Source organism: Astatotilapia calliptera, chromosome 1, assembly GCF_964374335.1.
Source record: "Astatotilapia calliptera chromosome 1, fAstCal68.1, whole genome shotgun sequence".
NCBI classification, from domain to species: Eukaryota; Metazoa; Chordata; class Actinopteri; order Cichliformes; family Cichlidae; genus Astatotilapia; species Astatotilapia calliptera.
The window spans coordinates 14,672,826-14,695,653 of record NC_137422.1 but is presented as its reverse complement, the minus strand read 5'-3'; the positions used below and the strand labels follow the sequence as shown (position 1 = coordinate 14,695,653).

Here is a 22,828-nt window from a genome sequence, read left to right as displayed (position 1 = left end):
AGCGCAGATAAGGAAGTCTTTAACAATATAAAACTAAAGATGTTTTCTCTCATACAAACAAACTAAAGGACACCAGAAGAAAACACACACTCATGTGCAGAAAACCTTTTTTTGCTACAGGAAGGAAAAGGACAGTTTACTGAACGCTTGGCTGCTACCACCAAATTGCTTGTTATGTGATATCGTTTGGAACCGTAATGACTCCTTAACACACGCACAGATACACACACGCACACTGTGGGAGTCATCGTGGACAGCAAGTCATGCTGGGAGTTGCTTCCATACAATCTGCACATTTATACATTTATACAAAAGAATCCGATGCATCATAAAGCCCTCCTCTCCTTTAGATTACTGTGTTTTTGACTGGATATTATCCGAATGGTGTGGGAATACTTGCTGACCACAACCACAAATAACTTTAATGACCATAATAGCTGTTTTCCAGAGCAGCTCATCTTAGTGGGAGCAACGACCAGCTCATTACTTGATGGGTGTGGATGAGTCTCTGAGTTAAAAGAAGGTGAATCACCAGCACTTGCTGCATTATTAGATGTTGTGGGTGAAGAACAGGTTAGACCATTGACTGTAGAAAACAGTCACTGGGTTAGACAGTGTTACAGGCAATATTAGCACAGGAACCACTGAACATGGTGTAAAAAGTGATCTTTTTTTATTCTTAAACTCATCTACATAGTTCCTATATTCATAGTCTGAGCAGTCAGCAGTGTTAGTATGAATGAAAGAAAGCAGGTGCAGGGGGGGAATGCACTAAGCCCCTACCTGGCATTATCTTCAAATCAAAGTCTGGCAGGAGGTCTTCAGGAACACCTGAGAAACCTGGAGAGAGAGCACAGTGGACGAGAGGAGATTGGGAAAGAGAGAGGAGAAGCAATGGAGTTGATATAAACTGAAATGACTGATTCAAAGAAAGTTATTGCAGTAGCGGCATGCATGCATTAAAAGTGATTTAAGAGAAAGACAGAGCAAAATACGAAGAAGGAATGAAAATAGACAGATAAACAGCATGCATGAGAGGACATTGTGGTTTTTCACTGGAACAGGGGTGTCAAACATAAGGCCTAGGGGTCTGAATTGGTCTGGCAGAGACAACAATCCAGTCCACAAGACAACTTTCGAAAATAGGAAGGAAGATCCAAATCTTTTACTTTAAACTGTATTTTTAATGTTTTACAGCCTCTATTAGTGATATAAACTTTCCCCACGGCTTTTCATATCACACCAAAGTAGCAAAGATAAACAATTAAATGACAGAAAAGAGCTACCAGAGCTTTAACTTTGTTACACATCACCAGCATTTATTGTTACGGTGAAAAGCTGAGATTTACTATTAAAATGACATGTCTTTTTCTTAGATCTCAGGGATTAAATATGTAGTTAAACATCTTTACACTGACAGAAATGGAAGTTTTACTGATCTGACACACTTAAGATCAAAGTGGGCTGTATGTGGCCCTCGGCGTACAGTTTATGGTCCCTGCTCTAGAAACATTTCAAATCAACTGATTAGAAGATTGATTGTCTGACTGCTGAAAAAAAACGAAAACAGACTGGAGTTTGAACGAGTCTCATCACTATAGCTGCCAAGTCAATGAGACTTTGTTTTTATAGAAGCCGACAAAAGTTACTAGAGAAAGGTCAAGTGTATCACGTAGCTTTTAGCTTCAAGAACTATAAATATCTTCATTCATAGTGTTGAAAGATGCACCTGAAATATTGAAGTATTTCCTGAAATGCCAAACTACTCCAACTATTCAGGTCAACCAAATGGTGAAGATTGGCTGTTGAGGTCGCTGCTACAGCAAAAAACACTAAAAATGTCATCTAAAATCTGAACTCCAGATGGCTCTTCTTTTACTGATTCCTATTTATACAGTTACTTTTCTTATGCTGTGTTTGTAACATTTTGGAAACAATTTACCTATTAAGCAAAAGTTTTCTTCCAAGAACTTAATAATTACATTAATCCCAGGCCAGCTTTATTAGCACTGTTTATTGGGGTGAAATAAAGACATACGTTAGATGCCTAACTGCACAATTTTACTCTTTATTTAATTTAATGTTTTCCACTAAAATGGCAGTGTGCTTGGTGATGCATGTTAAGGCTGATGTGTTGTCGATAATATTACATATAGAGTTTGTGCCTTTTGTCTTCCTCCCCTCACCCCCAACCAGTCACAGCAGATGGCTGCCTACCCTGAGCCTGGTCCCACTGGCGTTTTCTTCCTGTTAAAAGGGTTTTTTTTCTTCCCACTGTCGCCAAGTACTTGCTCATAAGGGGTCATTTGAGGTGGGTTTCTCTTCAATTTATTGTAGGGATCTTACAATGTAAAGCACCTTGACATGTCTATTGCTGTGATTTGGTGCTATACAAATAAAATTGAATTGCACTGAATCGATTTTAGATCATTTTAATCTGTCTAACCCTAAGTTTAGGGTTAGACAGATTAAAGTAAATGGTAAATGGCCTGCATTTGTATAGCGCTTTAGTCAGTCCCTAAGGACCCCAAAGCGCTTTACACTACATTCAGTCACTCAAAGTCATATCAAGATAAAAAATAAATACTAGTTTACTAGTTGTTTTTTAAATTTCTCAAATGTTCCTTAACACATTTTTAAAGAAGAAGTCAAACAAATGTCTGAATACAACATGTTACATGAGAGGAACTGTGTCACGAGCTGGTGCAGAAATGTGTGTGAATGTGTTTGGTTTGGGTGCGCAAGTGAAAAAGCCAGCATATGAGTGTGTGATACAAACAAGCACTGGTATTTTGCTGCTGAGTGTGTCATTCTGGCAAAGAGAGGAAAGGAGTGGTAAGTATAAAAAAACAGTTTGGAAAGGGTGCAAGCTGGACTACTTTGGCCTGATTCTAGCTGACAGTGCACATACCTTATTTAATATCTTTCTAGTAGGCTATACATGTTCTTTGCTGGATTTGAAAACAGAAAAAACCTATTAAGGTTATTGCATTTAAAAACGATGTCGACATTTATATCGCTTTACTTCAGACCGCTGCAATTTTTGTTTTTATCTGCTGCTGTCTTCTGTGATTCTCATGCTGTTGAAGCATAGCACTTGTCCAGCTTCTACTAAATCCTGAATTTGCCCGAAGACTGGTGATAAACCAAGGTTTTCTTTCAGATATGCAGGGATTGCATACTTGACCCTACATGCGATCCTGATAGGTGCCGTTTAACAAAGCCATATATACATCTCCTTCAGAGATTAAATGTATGGGGAAAATGAGACTATATGTTGGGGCTGTTTTCACACACTAAAACCAGACAATATTGAGCCCTTCCTTCCTGTAGGCTTATAGTCAGGGTTAAATCAAACTTGTCTGAACAGTTTCAAGAGATCAGTCTATCACACTAACCATGTATCTAGAATTTTCCATTAATATGTATAAACTAGATACAATAAAAATAATTCAAATCTTTGCATTTTAGGCCATTAAATATGTATCAATAAGTATTAGGACCAGATTAAGAAAAATAAATATATTACTGATCATCTTTTCAATGTCCTCATACTGATCATCACACTGTGTTTATGAGGTAAAAGAGAAATTCTTTCCTTCCTTTTACTGAAACCAATTCTGAAGTACGATTTCACTAACTCAGCGGGTATAGCAACCGCAGCAGTTTGTCTTGAAACAACAACTGTAATCTTCACATCTCGACTTTTTTCTCAAAGTAGATTTTCCTTTTTTTTTTTTCTAATGTGACCTAATACTCCATCGTAAATGTGCACTGTGAATTTCTTAGATGCTATTTTTGTAAATATCCAAATAGACTGTATATCTACCTTTCCTAACCCTCTCAGTTGCCTTTTATAGTCTATGGACTGATTTCTTTTTTAAGGATGGAGGTCGGACTTTGTGCAAAAATCCAACCATGTGACACTTATACTTTATACCCAGTGTCTCACCTCGTTCCTTCTCTGCTGCTCTTAAGCTGATAGCAGTTTTAAAATAGAGTTCACTAATCAGTGAAGTGGTTGATTCAAAGTACAACACAAATTCTTTAGAAAAAATGACAAAAGTAGTACTGGCATGGCTTTAGATAGTGGATTGCCAGCAACAACGTTAGTGAGCAAGCCGGCTGCGGGTATCAGAGAATTTATCTGTGTTAGCGGGTAAGCCAACACTAGTCAGAAAAGCCTGTATTATCTAATGAAACCTGTCTGGTCAAAATTTATCTGAAGGGGGAAAACTACAAATATCAACACAATATGTTACTTCAGATGTTAGCTAATGTTAGCTAACACGTCCTTGCCCAATGATAACATCTGGAACTGAAAAATGAAACCAATATCAAAGTCCCAAAAGAGACCACATGAGAAACGTGGACTAGCAGAGCTTGACCAAAAGAGGCAAGTCTAGCTGACCCAGAAAAGCAGCAGAAAATTGTTGAATTATTTTCTCTCTGTGCATTTTGTATCAGAACCATATTGTTTCTGACTGTAAATTTAAAACCAGACTGTTCGGCTACAGGATTGAGCTCTCAAAGGCCCACATTAGCATCACCCTCATCTATTGTCTATCACTGTGCTCTGCCGACCCTCCTCCAAATCATTAAATCTTCCCTGTCTTCTTTGCTGTGAACCCATTTGCTCAAAAGACAAAAGATCCCCCTCAGCCATTCACTGTGGCCTCAACTGTTGTTATGGAGACACAAGAAGCGCTTCACATGCCATATTAGCTACACTAAAACCAGAAAATATAGCATTTTAGCACCATGGTGGATTTAGGGTCTATCACATCAGGGTGAAAACTCACAGTTATGGAACCTGTAACACAACTATGGAGTGGAATTCACTCTATTAAGAGGAAACTGTAAAAGCTTACTGCTGATTACCTCTGTGTATGTGTGAGTGTGTGTGAGAGAGACTGTGTCCTTTTGTGCATACACATAAGTCTTTGAGTGGCAGCCTAACAAAAGTTCAGCCTGAGTGTTTTAAGGCACCAAGAGCTACATAGCCTCTCAACAGTTTCTCTGGTAACATGTAAGTGAACAAAGACAAGTACACTGTTACTGTAACACAACACCTTACTGATACATTCAAAATACACACGTGTGCAGACACACAGTGACGCTGAAGGACTTAGTTTAAGTCTAACATTGTACAAATTTCTGTGAAATCAATGACTTTTAACACAGTGTTTCAGTTGATTTACAAGCTACATATATTTGCAGGTTACATCAATAATTATGACACTTCTTAGTTTTGACTGCAAGTTCTTATCTTTCATTTAAAAATTCCATGTAAATTACAAGCAACTCACCAAGAACCAAAAGCTCCACAGACGCTTCGTTCTGTCCCTCCAGATCATCAGATATGACCACTTTGCAGATGTATACTCCACTGTCTCCCCACTGGACCTCTCCTATCCTCAGGTCAGCCTCTGAATTGGGGGAGTTGAAAGAAAAACGAGTGTCTTACAATTTTTGGCACTCTGGAATCAAAAATAATAATAATAATAATAATTAAAAAAAAGCATGACTTTCAAAAGCACGTGAATGATGCATGGTTGGAATTATTACCCTGAATAAATCTTCCCTGTTTGTTTGCATTTCTACAAAGTTCAAAGACTCAGATACAAAGTACTACACACATTACACCGATAAAACATCTCATTGAATGCCACAAGCATTAATTAGGCTAACTGCCATTGTGGAAAAGCTTTCAATAAGATCTCAGAGCCTGGCAGCAGGTTTGTTTCTATTCAGCCACTTAATGGTCTCTTAGTGAAGTGGCCACTGATGTTGGGCAATAAGGCCGGTCTCACAGTCTGCGTAGCAAAGTAGTTCAGGGATATGTGTAGGCTAGTTAGGTTTTTCAGTATATTGTCTGTGAGCTCAGGATAATGTATGAAGTTATTTGTTTTTATGTTTCCATGACTGTGAAAGGATTCAGAAAAATGTCATTTAGCATATTTGAAAATCCCTGACACATTAAAAGAGCAAAATACAGTTAGGATTTAAAGGTCCAAGCTAATCGTCTACACTCACTAGCCACGTTATTTTGTAGAACTGTTAAACTTCTTGTTACAAAACTAAGAAATCAGCCAATAACACGGCAGCAGCTCAGTGCATTTAGGTATGAAGACAACTCAGTGGGAAAGAAAGGTGATTTAATGTTTCGATGCATGTTCAATCATCCAGGTAAGGAAATCCCAAAAAGTGGATTCTGTTCATTTGGACGTAGCGTATTCAGTTGAACGGTAAGATTGGAAAAAGATTGCTTATTGTCAATTTCTCTACCACATTCAGATGGTAGCAATCACAATTTGGCATAAACAACACTGCTGCATGGCTGCATCCTGCATTGCATCAACAGTAGAATAGAATAGAATAGAATTCAACTTTATTGTCATTGTACATGTCACAGGTGCAAGGCAACGAAATGCAGTTTGCATCCATCCAGAAGCTTTAGCCATACTATAGATATATCACAAATATATATTAGCAATAATATAGGTATACAGATATCTATAATACTGTATATATAGATATATTACAGTACAGGTTGGTGGTAATGGTATAATGATATGGGGATGTTTTCTTGGTGTAGCTGAGATATAATGTACGAATTGTGAACATTCTCAAAACTGTATTGTACATAGGTTATACTTTTTTTTATTGTGTGAACTTTATTTTTGTGGAACTAAGGTTTCGTGTGTTATTGTTGAAGTGGGACATTAATCAGTGTAACGCCACCTGCGGCCACATTGCGGGTGTGGGGTTTCCTAGCCAGAGCTGTACGGACTCCACACTGGGTGAGGAGAAGCCTGCTGCCGCTGTGTGTGACACTGATTTTGCTGCTGCACTCTGTTTTATAGGAATAAACCCTGTTTCCAGCCAGTCCGTGTCTGTTGTCACAACGCAGTCGACCATTTCACATCTGCTACATAAAAGTGGTGCCGTGACCCGGATGCATCTGATTAGCCGCTGCCGATCGCTGAGGTTGAGCTGAACACTTCCGACACCTGTAATATAAGTAAAATTATTCTGTGGGTCAGCAAAAAATTTCCAGTGTTCTGTTTGTAGGCATTTCTCCCAGTTACACCTGTTAGAGTCTAACTGAGCCGTGTTTACTTGTGTTGTATTTTTCTGAGTGATAGGTATTTTTGTATTCCTTTTGTTTCTGATCCCCTTTGTAGTTATTGCTAACCTCCTGTAAGCAACATGGCTGGTAGGGGCCAAGACTCCTTTAACCTTTTCACGCCAGTCGCTGGGAGAGGTTGGAGACTGTCTGGGGCAGATGAAGTGAGAGACAGGTCTATAATGTCGCGTGATGAGCCAGCAGAGTCAGATGACATTATTCGAAATAAAGCTCATGAGCGCCAGTCCTCAACCCCTGCTTTGAGCGACGACAGCACACACAAAGAGCTACGTGAGCTCATTGGTGAATTGGGAACCCAGATAGGTGAATCAATCGCTAGCCGGCTACTATCCAGTCAAGTCCCACTTGGTCCAAACCAGACAGCTCCAGCCGAGTCCCCCAAAGTTAAGAGCCCTGACACCACTCTCGACCTCTCCAAAGTGAACTTAGTGGTCCGACAAGATATCAAAGACCCACCTATGTACAGAGGTGATGATGCGGATAAGTACTCTGTTCATGAGTGGATAGACATGATGGAAGTGTACTTAGAGAAGAGAGGGTTGTCTAGAGCCGTGCAGGTGGATGAAGTCTTAAACCACCTCCTCGGCAGAGCTAAAAACATTGTTAAGGTGGGTTTGAAAAGTAACTCATGTTCTGGTGTAGTGACCAACCCTGAGACCATCTATGCCATACTCAGGCGTTATTTTAGTGATAGTCCTGGCTCCTGTCAACCACTGGCTGACTTCTATGCCACCCAAGCAGTTGCAAAAGAGACCCCAGTAGACTATTGGGTGAGGCTTAATATCGCTGCTGAGGCAGCTGACAAGCATTTACAGCGTCAGGGAGGCAAAATGGAGAACATGGAGGCAGAGATAGCCATGATGTTTATCAGAAATTGTCCTGATCCCAGCCTCGCCTGTGTTTTCAAATGTAAGCCCATCAGTAAATGGACAGTAATGGAGGTTCAGGAAGCCATTGATGAACACCAAAGAGAGTGTCATGCAAAAAAGAAGAGCCTGGGCTCTGCCAGACCCCATCCCCTCCCCGTGGCCACTGCGACAACCACAAGCGAGTCGCCTGAGTTTGAACTGAACCATGCCCAAGTAGGTACAGTAAAATGTTCCCAGGACAGCCCGGGTAAGGCTGCTGGAGCTGCCGCTTCAGACCCAAGTGCTCTAGACCGCGTGCTCAGTATGCTGGAGAGGGTGTTAGAGCGCTCCAACCAGCCTGTCCACCCCGTAATTAGACCACAGCCTCTAGCCTCAGCCAGGTTCCCTTCGTGCCAGGTTTGTGGCAATAGCTCACATTCCACGCGCACTCACTGCATGAGAGAGAGGAGATGTCTAGGTTGCCTGGAGGTTGGGCATCAGAGGAAAGACTGCCCCAGAGCAGCTGAACCCATTACCCAGCAAAATAATCCCCAGGGAAACTAGGGTGCTTGCACTTGAGAGGGGACAGTGTGAGCGAAGAGTGTGAAACCCTCAATCCCAGTGATGACATACAGACTGTATACAAAGAAAGCCTGAAGTGTGCCCCACCTGGTACTGTTGTACTTTCCCAGAATATAGTAAGACTTGATGAGGCAGACAGCCTATTTTACACGAATGCATTGGTGAATGACAAAGTCTCTTTGCAGGCCCTTCTTGATACAGGTTCCATGGCGTGTACCTTGAGCGAAGAGGCGGAGCGAGAGTTAAAGAGCGCTGGGGTCGCATTGGAATTAAGCGACACTCGTACCGACATTGTGCTAGTGGGCTGTGGTGGAGTTCAGGTTAAACCCAAGAGTATATGCGAGTTGAAAATGGAAGTGTATGATTGTACGTTCAGAGTGCCTGCCCTAGTGGTCCCCGGTCAGAAAGATCAGTTGATTTTAGGGACAAATGTTATCAAACACCTCCTCAGACACTTCAGGCTGTCCCCCCATTTCTGGCAAGTCCTGAGCAAACCCGAATCAGCAGAAGCGCCTGAAATAGTGCAGTTTCTGAATATGCTGTCTGGCATTAACCGGTGGAGGGGTGACAAAATGCCAGATGTCATTGGCACTGTCAAACTAGCTCAGGCAGTGACTCTACTCCCCAAGCAAGAGCACCTTGTATGGGGCAGACTGCCAGCGTCATCACCCCTTTCCGAGGGCAGCGCCATTCTGGTTGAACCACCAAAATCGCAAACTCATAAAAAAGGTGTCATTGTCTGTAGAACTGTGGTTTCTATGAGTGGCGATAGGTGGGTCCCTGTTCGAATCCTGAACACATGTGATAAGCCTATCACATTGAGACGAAACGCTAAGGTAGCAGATGCTTCCGCTTGTGTAGCTGTTGAAGATCTCGAAGTGGCTTCTGACCAAAACCCAAGTGAGACCCTTAGGGTCCAGAGCCAGACAGTGTGTAGCGACGCACAGAGTAGCCCTCCCTCCTGCCCTAGCCTGCGTGACAGCTTGCAGAAGATGGGGTTGGAGGACCTAGACCTCGACTCTTGTGAAGTCTCAGACCACTGGAAGGCTCAGGTACTGCAACTGATCCACAGGTATGAGGATGTCTTTTCCAAGGGTAAGCTGGACTGTGGACTGGCAAAGGATTTTGTCCATCGCATCCATCTGTCTGACGACAGGCCGTTCAGACTTCCCTATCGGCGCGTCCCTCCAGGGCAGTACCACAAGTTGCGACAGGTGCTCACAGAGATGGAGGAGCGAGAGCTGATCCGCAAATCCAACAGTGAGTGGGCGTCCCCACTGGTACTGGTGTGGAAGAAGAATGGAGATCTCAGAATATGCGTGGACTACCGCTGGTTGAACGCGCGCACAGTCAAGGATGCCCATCCCTTGCCCCACCAGTCAGACTGTCTGGCAGCCCTGGGAGGTAACGCAATTTTCAGTGCCATGGATCTCACCTCTGGCTTCTACAATATTGAGATGGCAGAGGAGGACAAAAAGCTAACGGCCTTCACAACACCAATGGGGCTCTACGAGTTTAACAGACTCCCCCAAGGCCTGTGCAACAGCCCGGCGAGCTTCATGCGTCTCATGATGGGCATATTTGGCGACCAGAATTTCCTAACCCTGCTGTGCTACCTGGACGACCTGCTTGTTTATGCACCCAATGAAGCAGAGGCTCTCAGGAGGTTGGAGATTGTGTTTAGCAGACTACGTGCCCATGGACTGAAGCTGGCCCCCAAAAAATGTCATCTGCTCCGAAGGAGTGTGAGATTTCTGGGCCATGTTGTGACTGAAGGCGGGGTTTCGACCGATCCTGACAAGGTTAAGGCGATCACCGCTATCTCAGAGGCTGATCTCATGATGGAGGACGGGGTTACGCCATCCCAGAAGAAGATAAAGTCGTTTCTGGGTATGGTGATGTATTACCAACACTTCATACAGGACTGTTCTAAGATTGCCAGACCCCTTTTTACCCTGACTGCCGCTCCTAAAGGAAAGAAAGTAAATGCCCGAGGTGCTGCTTCTTTCCGGAGGCTCAGCCCAAGTGATTGGAAGAAGGAGCATGTTGACTCGTTTGAACGCTTGAAGGCTGCACTCCTTGACTCCGTTGTGCTTGCTCACCCTGATTTCAACAAACCATTTATCTTGTCGACAGACGCTTCACAGGACGGCTTGGGTGCTGTGCTGTCACAAGTCCAAGAGGGCGAGAGTAAAGCACGTCCCGTTGCATTTGCCAGCAAGGCCCTCGCCCGTGCACAGAGAAACTATCCCGCCCATCGCCTTGAGTTTCTGGCGCTAAAGTGGTCTGTCTGTGACAAATTCAGCCACTGGTTGAAGGGGCATAGCTTTACCGTCTGGACAGACAATAACCCCCTAACATATATTCTCACGAAGCCCAAGCTTGATGCATGTGAACAGAGGTGGGTGTCAAAGCTGTCCCCCTACGACTTCAGCATCAAGTACATTCCTGGCAGTAAAAATGTCGTTGCAGATGCACTGAGCAGGCAGCCATTCGTTCACAACCGTGTTAGTCAGAGACTCATGACTGAACCCTATGCAACCCTGTTAGAGGAGTCGCAACAGGTCAAAGAAATCTCGGTTCAGGATGCATTCAGGCTCAGTGCCAACCACCAAAGTGTTGAGTGTTTGGCCCCTGCAGAGAGCCTAGGGTGTTGTTCCCTGACTAATGATGAAGTTTCCGCAGTCTTCGCAGGCCACGCTGAGTGGGACCAAGGCTCAAAACAGAGAGCAATCTCCTGGTTGACTCAAGAGCTAGATCGGTTTCCCTCACTAGGCCAGAACACCTTGTCTGCCTTCTCGCTCCAGGAGCTACAGGAGGAGCAGAGAGCAGATGTGACACTGTCTCAAGTCATTCCGTTCGTCGTACGTGGTCGGCGTCCATCACGTAGAGAAAGAGCTCACCTGTCGCACAGAGCGCAAAAGACGATGAAACAGTGGGAAAAGTTGAAAGTGTTGGATGGTATCCTGTACAGAGTGAGCAAAGACCTGCTCACTGGCAAAAAGCGCCATCAGTACGTGACCCCATCCACATTAATCAGTCAAGTCCTGTCAGGTGTCCATGATGATGCTGGCCATCAGGGCCAAAGCAGAACTCTGTACCTAGCCAGGCAGAGATTTTTCTGGATCAACATGGAGCATGACATTCGCGAGCATGTCAAGTGCTGTAAACGTTGTGTTGTCAGCAAAACACTCGAGCCTGAGGGGAGGGCTCCTCTCGAAAGCATTAAAACTACCGGTCCTCTTGAGCTCGTCTGCATAGACTTCTGGTCCACAGAGGATCACAGGGGCAAGAGTGTGGATGTTCTAGTAGTGACTGACCATTTCACCAAGATGGCCCATGCTTTCCAGTGCTCAGATCAGACGGCAAAACAAGTTGCGCGCCAGTTGTGGGACAGATATTTCTGTGTCTATGGCTTCCCTCAAAGGATCCATTCAGACCAGGGCGCCAATTTTGAGAGTGAGTTGATCCAAGAGCTGCTGCAAGTGGCCGGGGTGCAGAAGTCAAGAACGACACCTTACCACCCTATGGGTAACGGTCACACCGAAAGGTTTAACAGGACCTTGGGAAATATGATCAGAGCCCTACCTCCGAGGGAGAAGCACAAGTGGCCTCAGATGTTGCAGACATTGACCTTTGTCTACAACTGCACTGCTCATGAGTCCACTGGTTACGCACCGTTCTTCCTAATGTACGGGCGTATCCCCAGGTTACCAGTGGATGTCATGTTTCACAATGTTGCAAGGGACAATGATGTAACAGACTATGACAGTTATGTAAAAAGGATGAGAGATGACCTCAGAGAAGCACTCGCATTGGCCCAGACTAACACCGGAGCTAGTCAGCAGCGTCAAGCAGACCTGTACAACAAAAAGCAGAAAGGTGTTGACATTGAGGAAGGAGATCGTATCCTTTTGGCAAACAAGGGCGAACGGGGTCGTAGGAAGTTAGCTGATAGGTGGGAGTCGACCATCTACACTGTGATCTCCAAGAACCCCACATGCCACACGTATCGCATCAGGAACGTCAAGAGTGGACAGGAGAAAGTTGTCCATAGGAACTTGCTTTTGCAGGCTAATTTCCTGCCCATAGAGTCCGAGGGCGAACCAGAGATGTCTTTTGCCAGTGAATCAGAACTCGGCCAGGAGCAGAGTCAATCTGATGGAGAATCCCCTGTCGCTGATCCTGAGGACGATTGTACTGAACGCACAGCCCGTTGGGTGGCTCAGATGACGGATGACTGTGTCCCGGCTCCTAGAGGACCCCAAGAGTGTGACAATATTGGAGACAGTGTCTGTGCGCAGTTGGATGATGAGGAGCATCAGGACGGTGACAGTGCCAGTAGTGAAGTAGCTGCTTACCCTGAAGTAGATGATGACAACAACAGCAGGGCTTGCACTACCCCAGTTGAGGAGGGAACACTACCAAGTATCAGTTACTCTGAAAGTCAGCCAGTCAGCGAGGTTGGGAGCCTCGTGAAACATGGTGGTGTACCCCCAAGTAATGCAGCAGGCCAGATCAGGACGAGAGTGGGTCGAATAGTGAAGCCTGTGAATAGGTTAATCCAGACTATGAAGCAAAGAAACCTACAAACAGGCAATGTAGTGAGCAGCTTTGCCAAGAACTTGTTTCTGTGAGGGCTACTTGTTTTATATGTTGGGTGATTTTCATGTCAGATGTTAACACCTATTTTGAGATTGTCTTCAGCTCAGAGTACTATTCATCATATAGTAGCTGTTACCGTGTTGTTTGTTCAGGATAGTGTATAAGGCACTTTCTCTTGCGAGTAAACATTAGGGGGCCTGGCCAACTTTCTTCTGTTTACTTTCCCCATGAGTTGGGAAACATATTTGTTGCACGTATCACCGGGTAGTGAATTTCCAGATCACTGACAGTTACGAATTGTTATATGTGACGCTCAGTTGCTCACCCTTACCTAACGGGTTTTGAGAAGTTCAGGGGGGAGTATGTAGCTGAGATATAATGTACGAATTGTGAACATTCTCAAAACTGTATTGTACATAGGTTATACTTTTTTTTATTGTGTGAACTTTATTTTTGTGGAACTAAGGTTTCGTGTGTTATTGTTGAAGTGGGACATTAATCAGTGTAACGCCACCTGCGGCCACATTGCGGGTGTGGGGTTTCCTAGCCAGAGCTGTACGGACTCCACACTGGGTGAGGAGAAGCCTGCTGCCGCTGTGTGTGACACTGATTTTGCTGCTGCACTCTGTTTTATAGGAATAAACCCTGTTTCCAGCCAGTCCGTGTCTGTTGTCACAACGCAGTCGACCATTTCACATCTGCTACATTGGCACACTTTGGGCCCCTCAGTACCACCCAAGCATTATTTAAACCCCACAGCCAACATGAGTATTGCTGCTGACCATTTATGACTACAATGTACCCATCTTCTGATGGCTGTTTCCCACAGGATGATGTACCTGTACCAGGATGTCAACAAGCTCAAATATATAATAAGTGGTTTCTTAAACATGACAATGGCCTCCACAGTCACCAGATCTCAATTCAGTGGAATGGGAGATGTTTCTAGAAACCTGCTGAATCTATGCCACAAAGAATTAAGGCAAAGTGGGTCCAACCCAGCACAGCAAGGTGTACCTAATAAAAAAAACAGTGATTGTATGTTACATATAGAAATCTAGTGATAAAAGGAACATGTCATTGTCCATTGTCACAGTTGAGGAAGCTTAGCTAGAACACCAAATAAGAGGGTGGGTTTGGTGTAAGATGTAATATGATGGTGATATGATGTAAAGAGGGAGAGCCATGTGCATAAACATGACTAGCTTGCAGACTTTGCTCCATTTGGCTCAGGAGTCAAAATAAAAGACAATGTTGGTCCAATGATTCTATTGTGAGGAGGTTGACATATAAATACAGACAGGAAATGGGTTGTATAATTCACTTCCTTTTCCTGCTAACTGAGGAAGGGGAGGAGAGACAAGCTGCCACCAGTCTGGAATACAATCTACTTTTACTACTTAATACTACTTTTTTTCATTTAAAACTACATCTCCTTTTCTTTTCTTTTAATTCTTGCTGTCTTCAGAGTATGTTATAATTTCCTTTAGACTGTGTGCGCCAAATGTACACAGAGCCAAATGTACGCCATTTAGTTAGCAGAACACCCCCTACCCAGTCCATGCTGGCACAGACTCCAACCTCCCTGGGACCCTGAATAGGATTACATGGGAATGGATGACTGGGCGTCTCCAAAGGCAACAAGGTTGAAATTTTTCACTTTTTTTGCCCATTTACAACACTGACCTGTTTCGTTATAGGAGGTGGAGTGGGGACAGAAAGAGGCAAGAAGAGAAGAAGAGAACTCAAAGAGCCTTACACTGAGAGAAGTGACTGTTGGTAGGGTGGGATGTCCAGTGATCAAGAGAGTGAAACTAAAAGCGGGACATTGAGGTACATCAGAGGGAGGAGTCAGAGGTCAGAGTGAATAAGTGAACAGCGTGAAAACCATTTCTTTTGTCTGTAGCCCTGGCTCGTGAAGAGAAGGCCAGTTCTTCAAGAAGCTTCATAAATCTGAGGCTGGCACACAAGACTACCTCTCTGTATTCAACAAGAACACACACATACAGGCACACACAACTACACACAATCCTGTATACACGGCGTTCAGATATTTATATATGTATTTTACATCTCTGCTGATCTCTGAAAAGATGGTTTTGAAAAAGTATTCACACTCAGAACAACTGAAAGTGTTAAAAAGTATGCCGATTTTAGCAACAGGTTAATAGACTCCACATGTTGCAGCATCTGACTTGTTCCTTTTGGATATTTAGGTATTAAGGAATCTGGGAGAAAGGTGAGCCTGTGCCCAAGCTGTGGGTTTTATGAACCTTGCCAGGCTTGGCAAAACAAGAAAGAAGAACATAAGACTGAATCAATGCACTGAGGGAAATCTGTGATGCTGAAAATATCGTTCTGACATTATTTTACCTTTGCAGCCCTTGCCAATTGCAAGCAAGCGTGCTGTAATTCCTTTTATAATGCTGGTGAGCTCAATTTCAGCCTGTTATGCCACAAAAAAGTGCTGCTGTATGACCTGAATGTACAGTGGGGCAAAAAAGTATTTAGTCAGCCACCGATTGTGCAAGTTCCCCCACTTAAAATGATGACAGAGGTCAGTAATTTGCACCAGAGGTACACTTCAACTGTGAGAGACAGAATGTGAAAAAAAAATCCATGAATTCACATGGTAGGATTTGTAAAGAATTTATTCGTAAATTAGGGTGGAAAATAAGTATTTGGTCACCTCAAACAAGGAAAATCTCTGGCTCTCACAGACCTGTAACGTCTTCGGTAAGAAGGTTTTCTGTCCCCCACTCGTTACCTGTATGAATGGCACCTGTTTGAACTCATCATCTGTATAAAAGACACCTGTCCACAGCCTCAAACAGTCAGACTCCAAACTCTGCCATGGCCAAGACCAAAGAGCTTTCGAAGGACACCAGGAAAAGTATTGTAGACCTGCACCAGACTGGGAAGAGTGAATCTACAATAGGCAAGCAGCTTGGTGTGAAAAAATCAACTGTGGGAGCAATCATCAGAAAATGGAAGACATACAAGACCACTGATAATCTCCCTCGATCTGGGGCTCCACGCAAGATCTCATCCCGTGGGGTCAAAATGATCATGAGAACGGTGAGCAAAGATCCCAGGACCACACGGGGGGACCTGGTGAATGACCTGCAGAGAGCTGGGACCAAAGTAACAAAGGTCACCATCAGTAACACACTACAACGGCAGGGAATCAAATCCCGCAGTGCCAGACGTGTTCCGCTGCTGAAGCCAGTGCATGTCCAGGCCCGTCTGAAGTTTGCCAGAGAGCACATGGATGATACAGCAGAGGATTGGGAGAATGTCATGTGGTCAGATGAAACCAAAGTAGAACTTTTTGGTATAAACTCAACTCGTCGTGTTTGGAGGACGAAGAATACTGAGTTGCATCCCAAGAACACCATACCTACTGTGAAGCATGGGGGTGGAAACATCATGCTATGGGGCTGTTTTTCTGCCAAGGGGACAGGACGACTGATCCGTGTTAAGGACAGAATGAATGGGGCCATGTATCGTGAGATTTTGAGCCAAAACCTCCTTCCATCAGTGAGAACTTTGAAGATGAAACGAGGCTGGGTCTTCCAACATGACAATGATCCAAAACACACCGCCCGGGCAACAAAGGAGTGGCTCCGTAAGAAGCATTTGAAAGTCCTGGAGTGGCCTAGCCAGCCTCCAGACCTCAACCCCATAGAAAATCTGTGGCGGGAGTTGAAAGTCCGTGCTCCTCGGCGACAGCCCCAAAACATCACTGCTCTCGAGAGGATCTGCATGGAGGAATGGGCCAAAATACCAGCTACTGTGTGTGCAAACCTGGTAAAGACCTATAGTAAACGTTTGACCTCTGTTATTGCCAACAAAGGTTATGTTACAAAGTATTGAGTTGTATTTTTGTTATTGACCAAATACTTATTTTCCACCCTGATTTACAAATAAATTCTTTACAAATCCTACCATGTGAATTCATGGATTTTTTTTTCACATTCTGTCTCTCACAGTTGAAGTGTTCCTCTGGTGCAAATTACTGACCTCTGTCATCATTTTAGGTGGGGGAACTTGCACAATCGGTGGCTGACTAAATACTTTTTTGCCCCACTGTATCTTAGAAAATAAAACACAACCATAGGTAGTGCCACAGACGCTTACTGTTAATGATGGAGATGTCTCTGTTCTTGTAGTACTCTGACAATGTGACTGAGGAACCAGAGATGGAAGCCACAGTTCGGACGGTCCGACTGTTGTCAGAGCAGTCGAGGTAGCTGGCTGTCATCCCCTTCTCGTACCCTCTGCTGATTCCTCCCGTTCCGCTTGTCAGCCCTCCTCCACCCAGACCTCCGCCCAAGTTGTCGGGAAAGTTAAATGAATCCCTGGTGCGGTCGCGACAGTACGACTTGTAGACCCACTGCACCACGGCGGTTTGGTAGGACACGGTGGTGTACTGGCACGGCAGAACCACTGACTGGAACAGCACAGCATACTTCTTCTCGTCTCTCACAAACACTTGGACGCCGGAGCTGGATGGAGGGAAGACACCTGTGGGAGAAGATGATGAAGGCTTAGTAAAGTGTGAGAGATGTTCTTCAAAACAATCCATTGACAGCTCTCTGCAGAGCAGCTCCCGGTTTGGATTCAGAAGGAAGACGCTCCCTCTGCTTTTAAGATTAGACTGAAACCTTTCCTTTGTGGTTAAGCTTACAGTTAGGCTGTAATGCGGGAATTCACGTGAGACCACTAAGCACTTCTTCTTCACTCACCTCGTTTCACTCCCCCAGTGTGCTACTACAATGTTGTTACATTTTGTCCAATTTACTCTGTCAGCCATGGCAAATGGAACCCTGAGCCTGGGTCTGCTAGAGGATTCTTCTGTTAAAAGATAGTTTTTCCTCCTTACTATTTTAGGAATACCACTGCAGACAGCAACACAATGATTCAGATACTGAATAGAGCCCTGAAGAGACACCTGCTCCTGTTTGCAGAGTTTAAAAATATCTGAAAAACATGCTACCAGAGGATGGTGAATGACGTCATCTAGATATACCAGCAGACTTAAAAGAATTCCCAAGAATTCTTTCCTCCTTTAGCTGTAATGAAATGAAGCAGCGTGTGTGTTGGTTTGAGTTGCTTCAGCTCAGTGAAATCTGACTCTGAGCTGGCCTGATGTTGCTGTGGGGCATCTGAAGCTGTGCTACTCAGGGTCACATGATGAAGGTGGGCCTGGGATCGACAGTCCACTAACAACATTACACAGGAGAGGTAGTCATGTGAAATAAAACACACACACACGCCCAAGAACATATGTGCGCATTTGTGTATATGTGTCAAGCCAAGCTGTGGGAGGACTGGAACAGCGAAGAAGGGCAGAGGTAGGAATGAAGAGGGAGGGGACTTGGCTTAATCAAGACCCGGCCCTTTTATTTTCATTCTGTTACTGAGAATGAAGCACGCCCACTCCTGAGGGAGAGAGCTGAGTGAATTTATCCAAAATGCAACAAGCTACAGCAAGGGCAAGCACGGTGTTGTGTTTACTAGCAGTGTAACAACTGCAACAGAAACACTACACAAATGTTCATATTATACCAGAGTTCCAACATACCCACATATATCTTTTGAAGCTCAATTAAAGCATACCACCCTTGTGAAAGCTGTTGTGTGTAAAGATCGCTCAGTTTGGAAGAGAATACAACAGAATAATCTATTAGTACTGCGCAAAGTTTTAGGCAGGTGTGAAAAAATGCTGTAAACAAAGAATGCTTTCAGAAATATACATTTTTGTTCATTGGCCCCAAATGTATTCTGCAGCAGGACAACGACCTCAAACATTCAGCCAAAGTCATTAAGAACTATCTTCAGCGTCAAGAAGAACAAGAAGTGCTGGAAATGATGGTATGGCCCCTTCAGAGCCCTGATCTCAACACCATTGAGTGTGTCTGGGATTACATGAAGAGACAGAAGGATGTCTCTTCGTGTATCTGCATCCACAGAAGATCTGTGGTTAGTCCAAAATGTTTGGAGCAACCTACCAGCCAAGTTCCTTCAAAAACTGTGTGCAAGTGTACGTAGAACTGATGCTGTTTTATAGGCAAAGGGAGGTCACACCAAATATTGATTTGATTTATCTACTGTGGTTTTGGAGAACTTTGAGATTTCTAATGTTAAACAATGGCTTAGTACAATTTATTTACATTATTTTCATTACTTTACATTATTTAGTACAACAGGAACAATTAGTCAGCTGACTGATATGGACTTTTTTGGATTCAGAAGTTCAGCATGCTGCAAAATGCTTGGGGACCACTTGGTTAGCTGATCAACCAAAAATCAAATGACACATTATTTACATGTATTTACCATTAATTCAATTATGCGAAAGATATTCTGGTTTATCAGATTTAAAATGATTATTTTCTTTGTTTTAAATACCTGTACACTGAATATTTGAAGTTGTCCTCTAATTTATTTTTATTATTAGTATCATCAGCTCATATTTTCAGGTAAAAGTCTTAGGTTTTTAAATAAATGAAGCAATGAATTGACTCAAACTAAAGTCTGCTGAAACATAAATTCCTCAGGTGGGAACCTCACTCTGATTTCTAACAACTGGAGCCCAAAAACAAACAAACCCACAAGTCAGCTCTTTCCGGGATCACAGACTGTGGGGTCATCCTGGCTTTATTAAGTTTTCAGAGCCTTTCTTGTTCCAGATGAGAAAATAAAAGTCAGAGGAGGGGCTCTGTGTTTTGGATATTAGTACTGAGGAGATGGGAGTGGCTAGCAAATGTTTTGTCCTGCTGTCGGTCAAACGTGTTGCCTTCATGTGAAAAGAATAGGATGAAAACATGTGGCACTTAAAAATCTGTAAATCTGCTTCTTAAATGATTTGCCATTACTCTTTCAGAGCTGTTCTCCAGTCATAGTCAATAATGTTGGTACCCCTAATTAATATAATTAATATATATGTCGGTTTGATTAAAGATAGCACTTTAAAAAAACAACTTTAAAGCACATAACATGTACTTATAGCTGGCAGCTCCAGTGTGTCTATATAGCACTATAAATTTCATAAACATGTTACATAAACTGTAACAAAGAATGTAGGTGTTTTATGGAATATTCCACACACTCCTGATTACAGTCACTTTGCATGGATCAGGACATAAATAAAAATGATGAACTGCAGTTTTCTAGTTTTACTTGTCATTTGTAAACATTTTTACTTGTTGTTTGTTTTTTTAAGTATTGTAGGGATTTCTCTGTCTCTAATTTAGACCCAGTAAACGTGTCTGATGTTAGACCTCCTAATCCACAGCCTCCTTTAAAGCTTCTGGTCGGATCATTCACACATGACTGAAGCCCACAAACAGTCGACTGCAGCTCAGCTAGCTCAGCGGACCTACAAGCATTAAAACCCAAGTTAAAGGTTAACTGATGTGACTATTAACGTGAGGGGAAATGTTTGCATCTAAATGCTTAATTCTCCCCCCACTACATAGAGTCATTATCCCACAAAGTAGGCAGGGCACCTTACTTATCCACAAAGACTACGTTACCGTTACTCCAATCTCAGTTAAACAACCTGTTGCAGCGCTGTACACGCACGGGAATCACATTGGAATTTTTTAATGCTCCTCTTTCTTACCTGCCAGAAAAACAGTAACAATCCAGCACTCATGGGAGGACAACATATTCCAAATCTTGGAGTTGAATTTCGTAACTGTTTTCTGACCAGTGCCGTCTTCTCTTCGCCTCCTTCTTGCCCCTGATCCGTATCCAGGCTCCAGTTAACTGGCACTTAACGGGACGGCGTCTCCACAAAAGCGGAACCTCCGGCAAGTTTATCAAAATAAGACGACTTCCGGAAACTGCTTTCGAAAAATAAAAACCCAGTTAAGCCAACATTTTTCGGTAGTGTATTTATTTTAGTTTACTCAGGGTGTCATGGAGAGCATTCTATATGACTATATAAATACAAATTTACATTACATTAAATAAATGATAACTTTAGACAAGATTTTCAGTTCATTATACATTTATTCACCGACTGCAGACGAAGTTCCAAACTCCACTCAGTATTTAGGTTATGTAAAAATAATAATAAATATTCAAAATATTCAGTAGTAACCACCTTTTTCAAAATATATTATTCTGGTGTTGTATTGTAATCACTCAATATTTTTAATATCTAATATCCTGTAACAGTTTTATATTGTGACATTTTGAAGTAAAACGTGTTGAGATAAAAAAAAAAAAAAAAAGCAGATCACCTCCATGGCTTCTCAGATGTTACTGAGGGAAGATTTTCACCACTGACCGATTGTAATTTTATTCTGAAGTTCAAATGTTGCCATATTCACTATCAGCTGTGCAGCTTTACACAGGCTCCCAGTTCCTTCCAGCGTCTGCAACAATGGATGGCGGCAGTGAAGTCTTAACCACGGTGAGTAAAATAAAATTAAAGTTGCTGTTGAAAATATGTCACCCTTTCCCACCCTTAGTTAAAAGCTCAGTAATCACTTTAATGATAACAACGGAAGTGCAGGTTATTTTGGTTATCAGCTGATGAACACAGCTTTTTGGGAGGTTCTACGTTGCCATCTAGTGTTTAGAAATCAAAGGTATTGTTTTATTCATTAATGTATTCATTCTACTACAGCGCTCCATGTGTGTTTCTCTCGGCCATGATTCCTTAATCAACCCCCTTTCACCCTTCAAACTCCCCAACTTTGTTATCGCTGATATATTTTAATTATTGTTAGCACTACATAGGGAGATAAACTACTTAGCTGGTTTATATTGTACTTTTAAATCCCTTAATTAATTAACAGATTAATTAAAATGAATTAAAAACAAGAAATTCATTAACGCCTCCCTTGGTACAGGTGTGTCCTGTCATGTTTTAAGTAGGCTATATTTCTCTTCTTAAAAACACAGCCTGGACCCAACTGTTCTGGCTAATTACAGGCCAGTTTCGAAACCCCCCTTTCTCTCAAAAGTTCTGGAGAAAGTGATCGATTTACAGTTGCAGGCACCTTGATCTTAATCAAGATTGATTAATCACCTTCTTGCATCTTCAAAAAATAAAAATAAAATAACTGAGCCTTACAATGGAGTATGGTTGCAACTTGTTTACTGAACCGTCTTGTCAGTACATGTTCAGAACATCAGTGTCCATTTTTACTGCCTCCTACACGCTCTTCTCCCACTTTCTTACAACATAAATGTAACACAGAACTTCTACTGCCTCTCCTGGCATTACCATTGTAACGACACACTCTTTCTCTCTGTTTCTTTCAGATGAATAACAGGAACTTAGGATGTAGGTATCTATGAATAATAACTATTATGCATACTCATATATTTATATAACCAACTAATTTCTTGCGATACCACACACCTTGATCTCTGAAAAGCTTCAGTCTGGTTTTAAATCACTACACAGCACTGAGACAGCACTTTTAAGGGTTTTCAATTATTTTCTCTTAACTCTGGATTCTGGCAGCTCTGCTGCCCTCTTGTTGTTGGACCTGACAGCAGCCTCTGTCATGGTCGACCATGATATGCTGCTATCATGGCTGGAGTATGCTAGGCTAAAAGGGTCTGCTCTCCAGGGGTTTCGGCCCTACTTATCTGGAAGGACTTTTTATGACAGCAT

At 42.9% G+C, this 22,828-nt stretch overlaps 1 protein-coding gene across 3 annotated transcripts in view; it reads right to left on the bottom strand.

Moving 5' to 3' along the window:
• LOC113020458 (uncharacterized) overlaps positions 1–20,976 on the bottom strand; it is a 28,645-nt gene extending 7,669 nt beyond the window's left edge. For 2 of the 3 annotated variants that reach the window (XM_026164449.2, XM_026164467.2), the window contains exons 1-4: positions 20,816–20,976; positions 17,326–17,712; positions 5,310–5,429; positions 784–840 (exon numbers count right to left, since the gene is read on the bottom strand). In XM_026164449.2, coding sequence (XP_026020234.1) covers positions 784–840; positions 5,310–5,429; positions 17,326–17,712; positions 20,816–20,861 — 610 coding nt within the window. In that variant the 5' untranslated portion in view covers positions 20,862–20,976. The remainder of the gene's footprint in view (positions 1–783; positions 841–5,309; positions 5,430–17,325; positions 17,713–20,815) is intronic. The other variant, XM_026164457.2, reaches the window with a different exon arrangement.
• Positions 20,977–22,828: the final 1,852 nt, after the last annotated feature.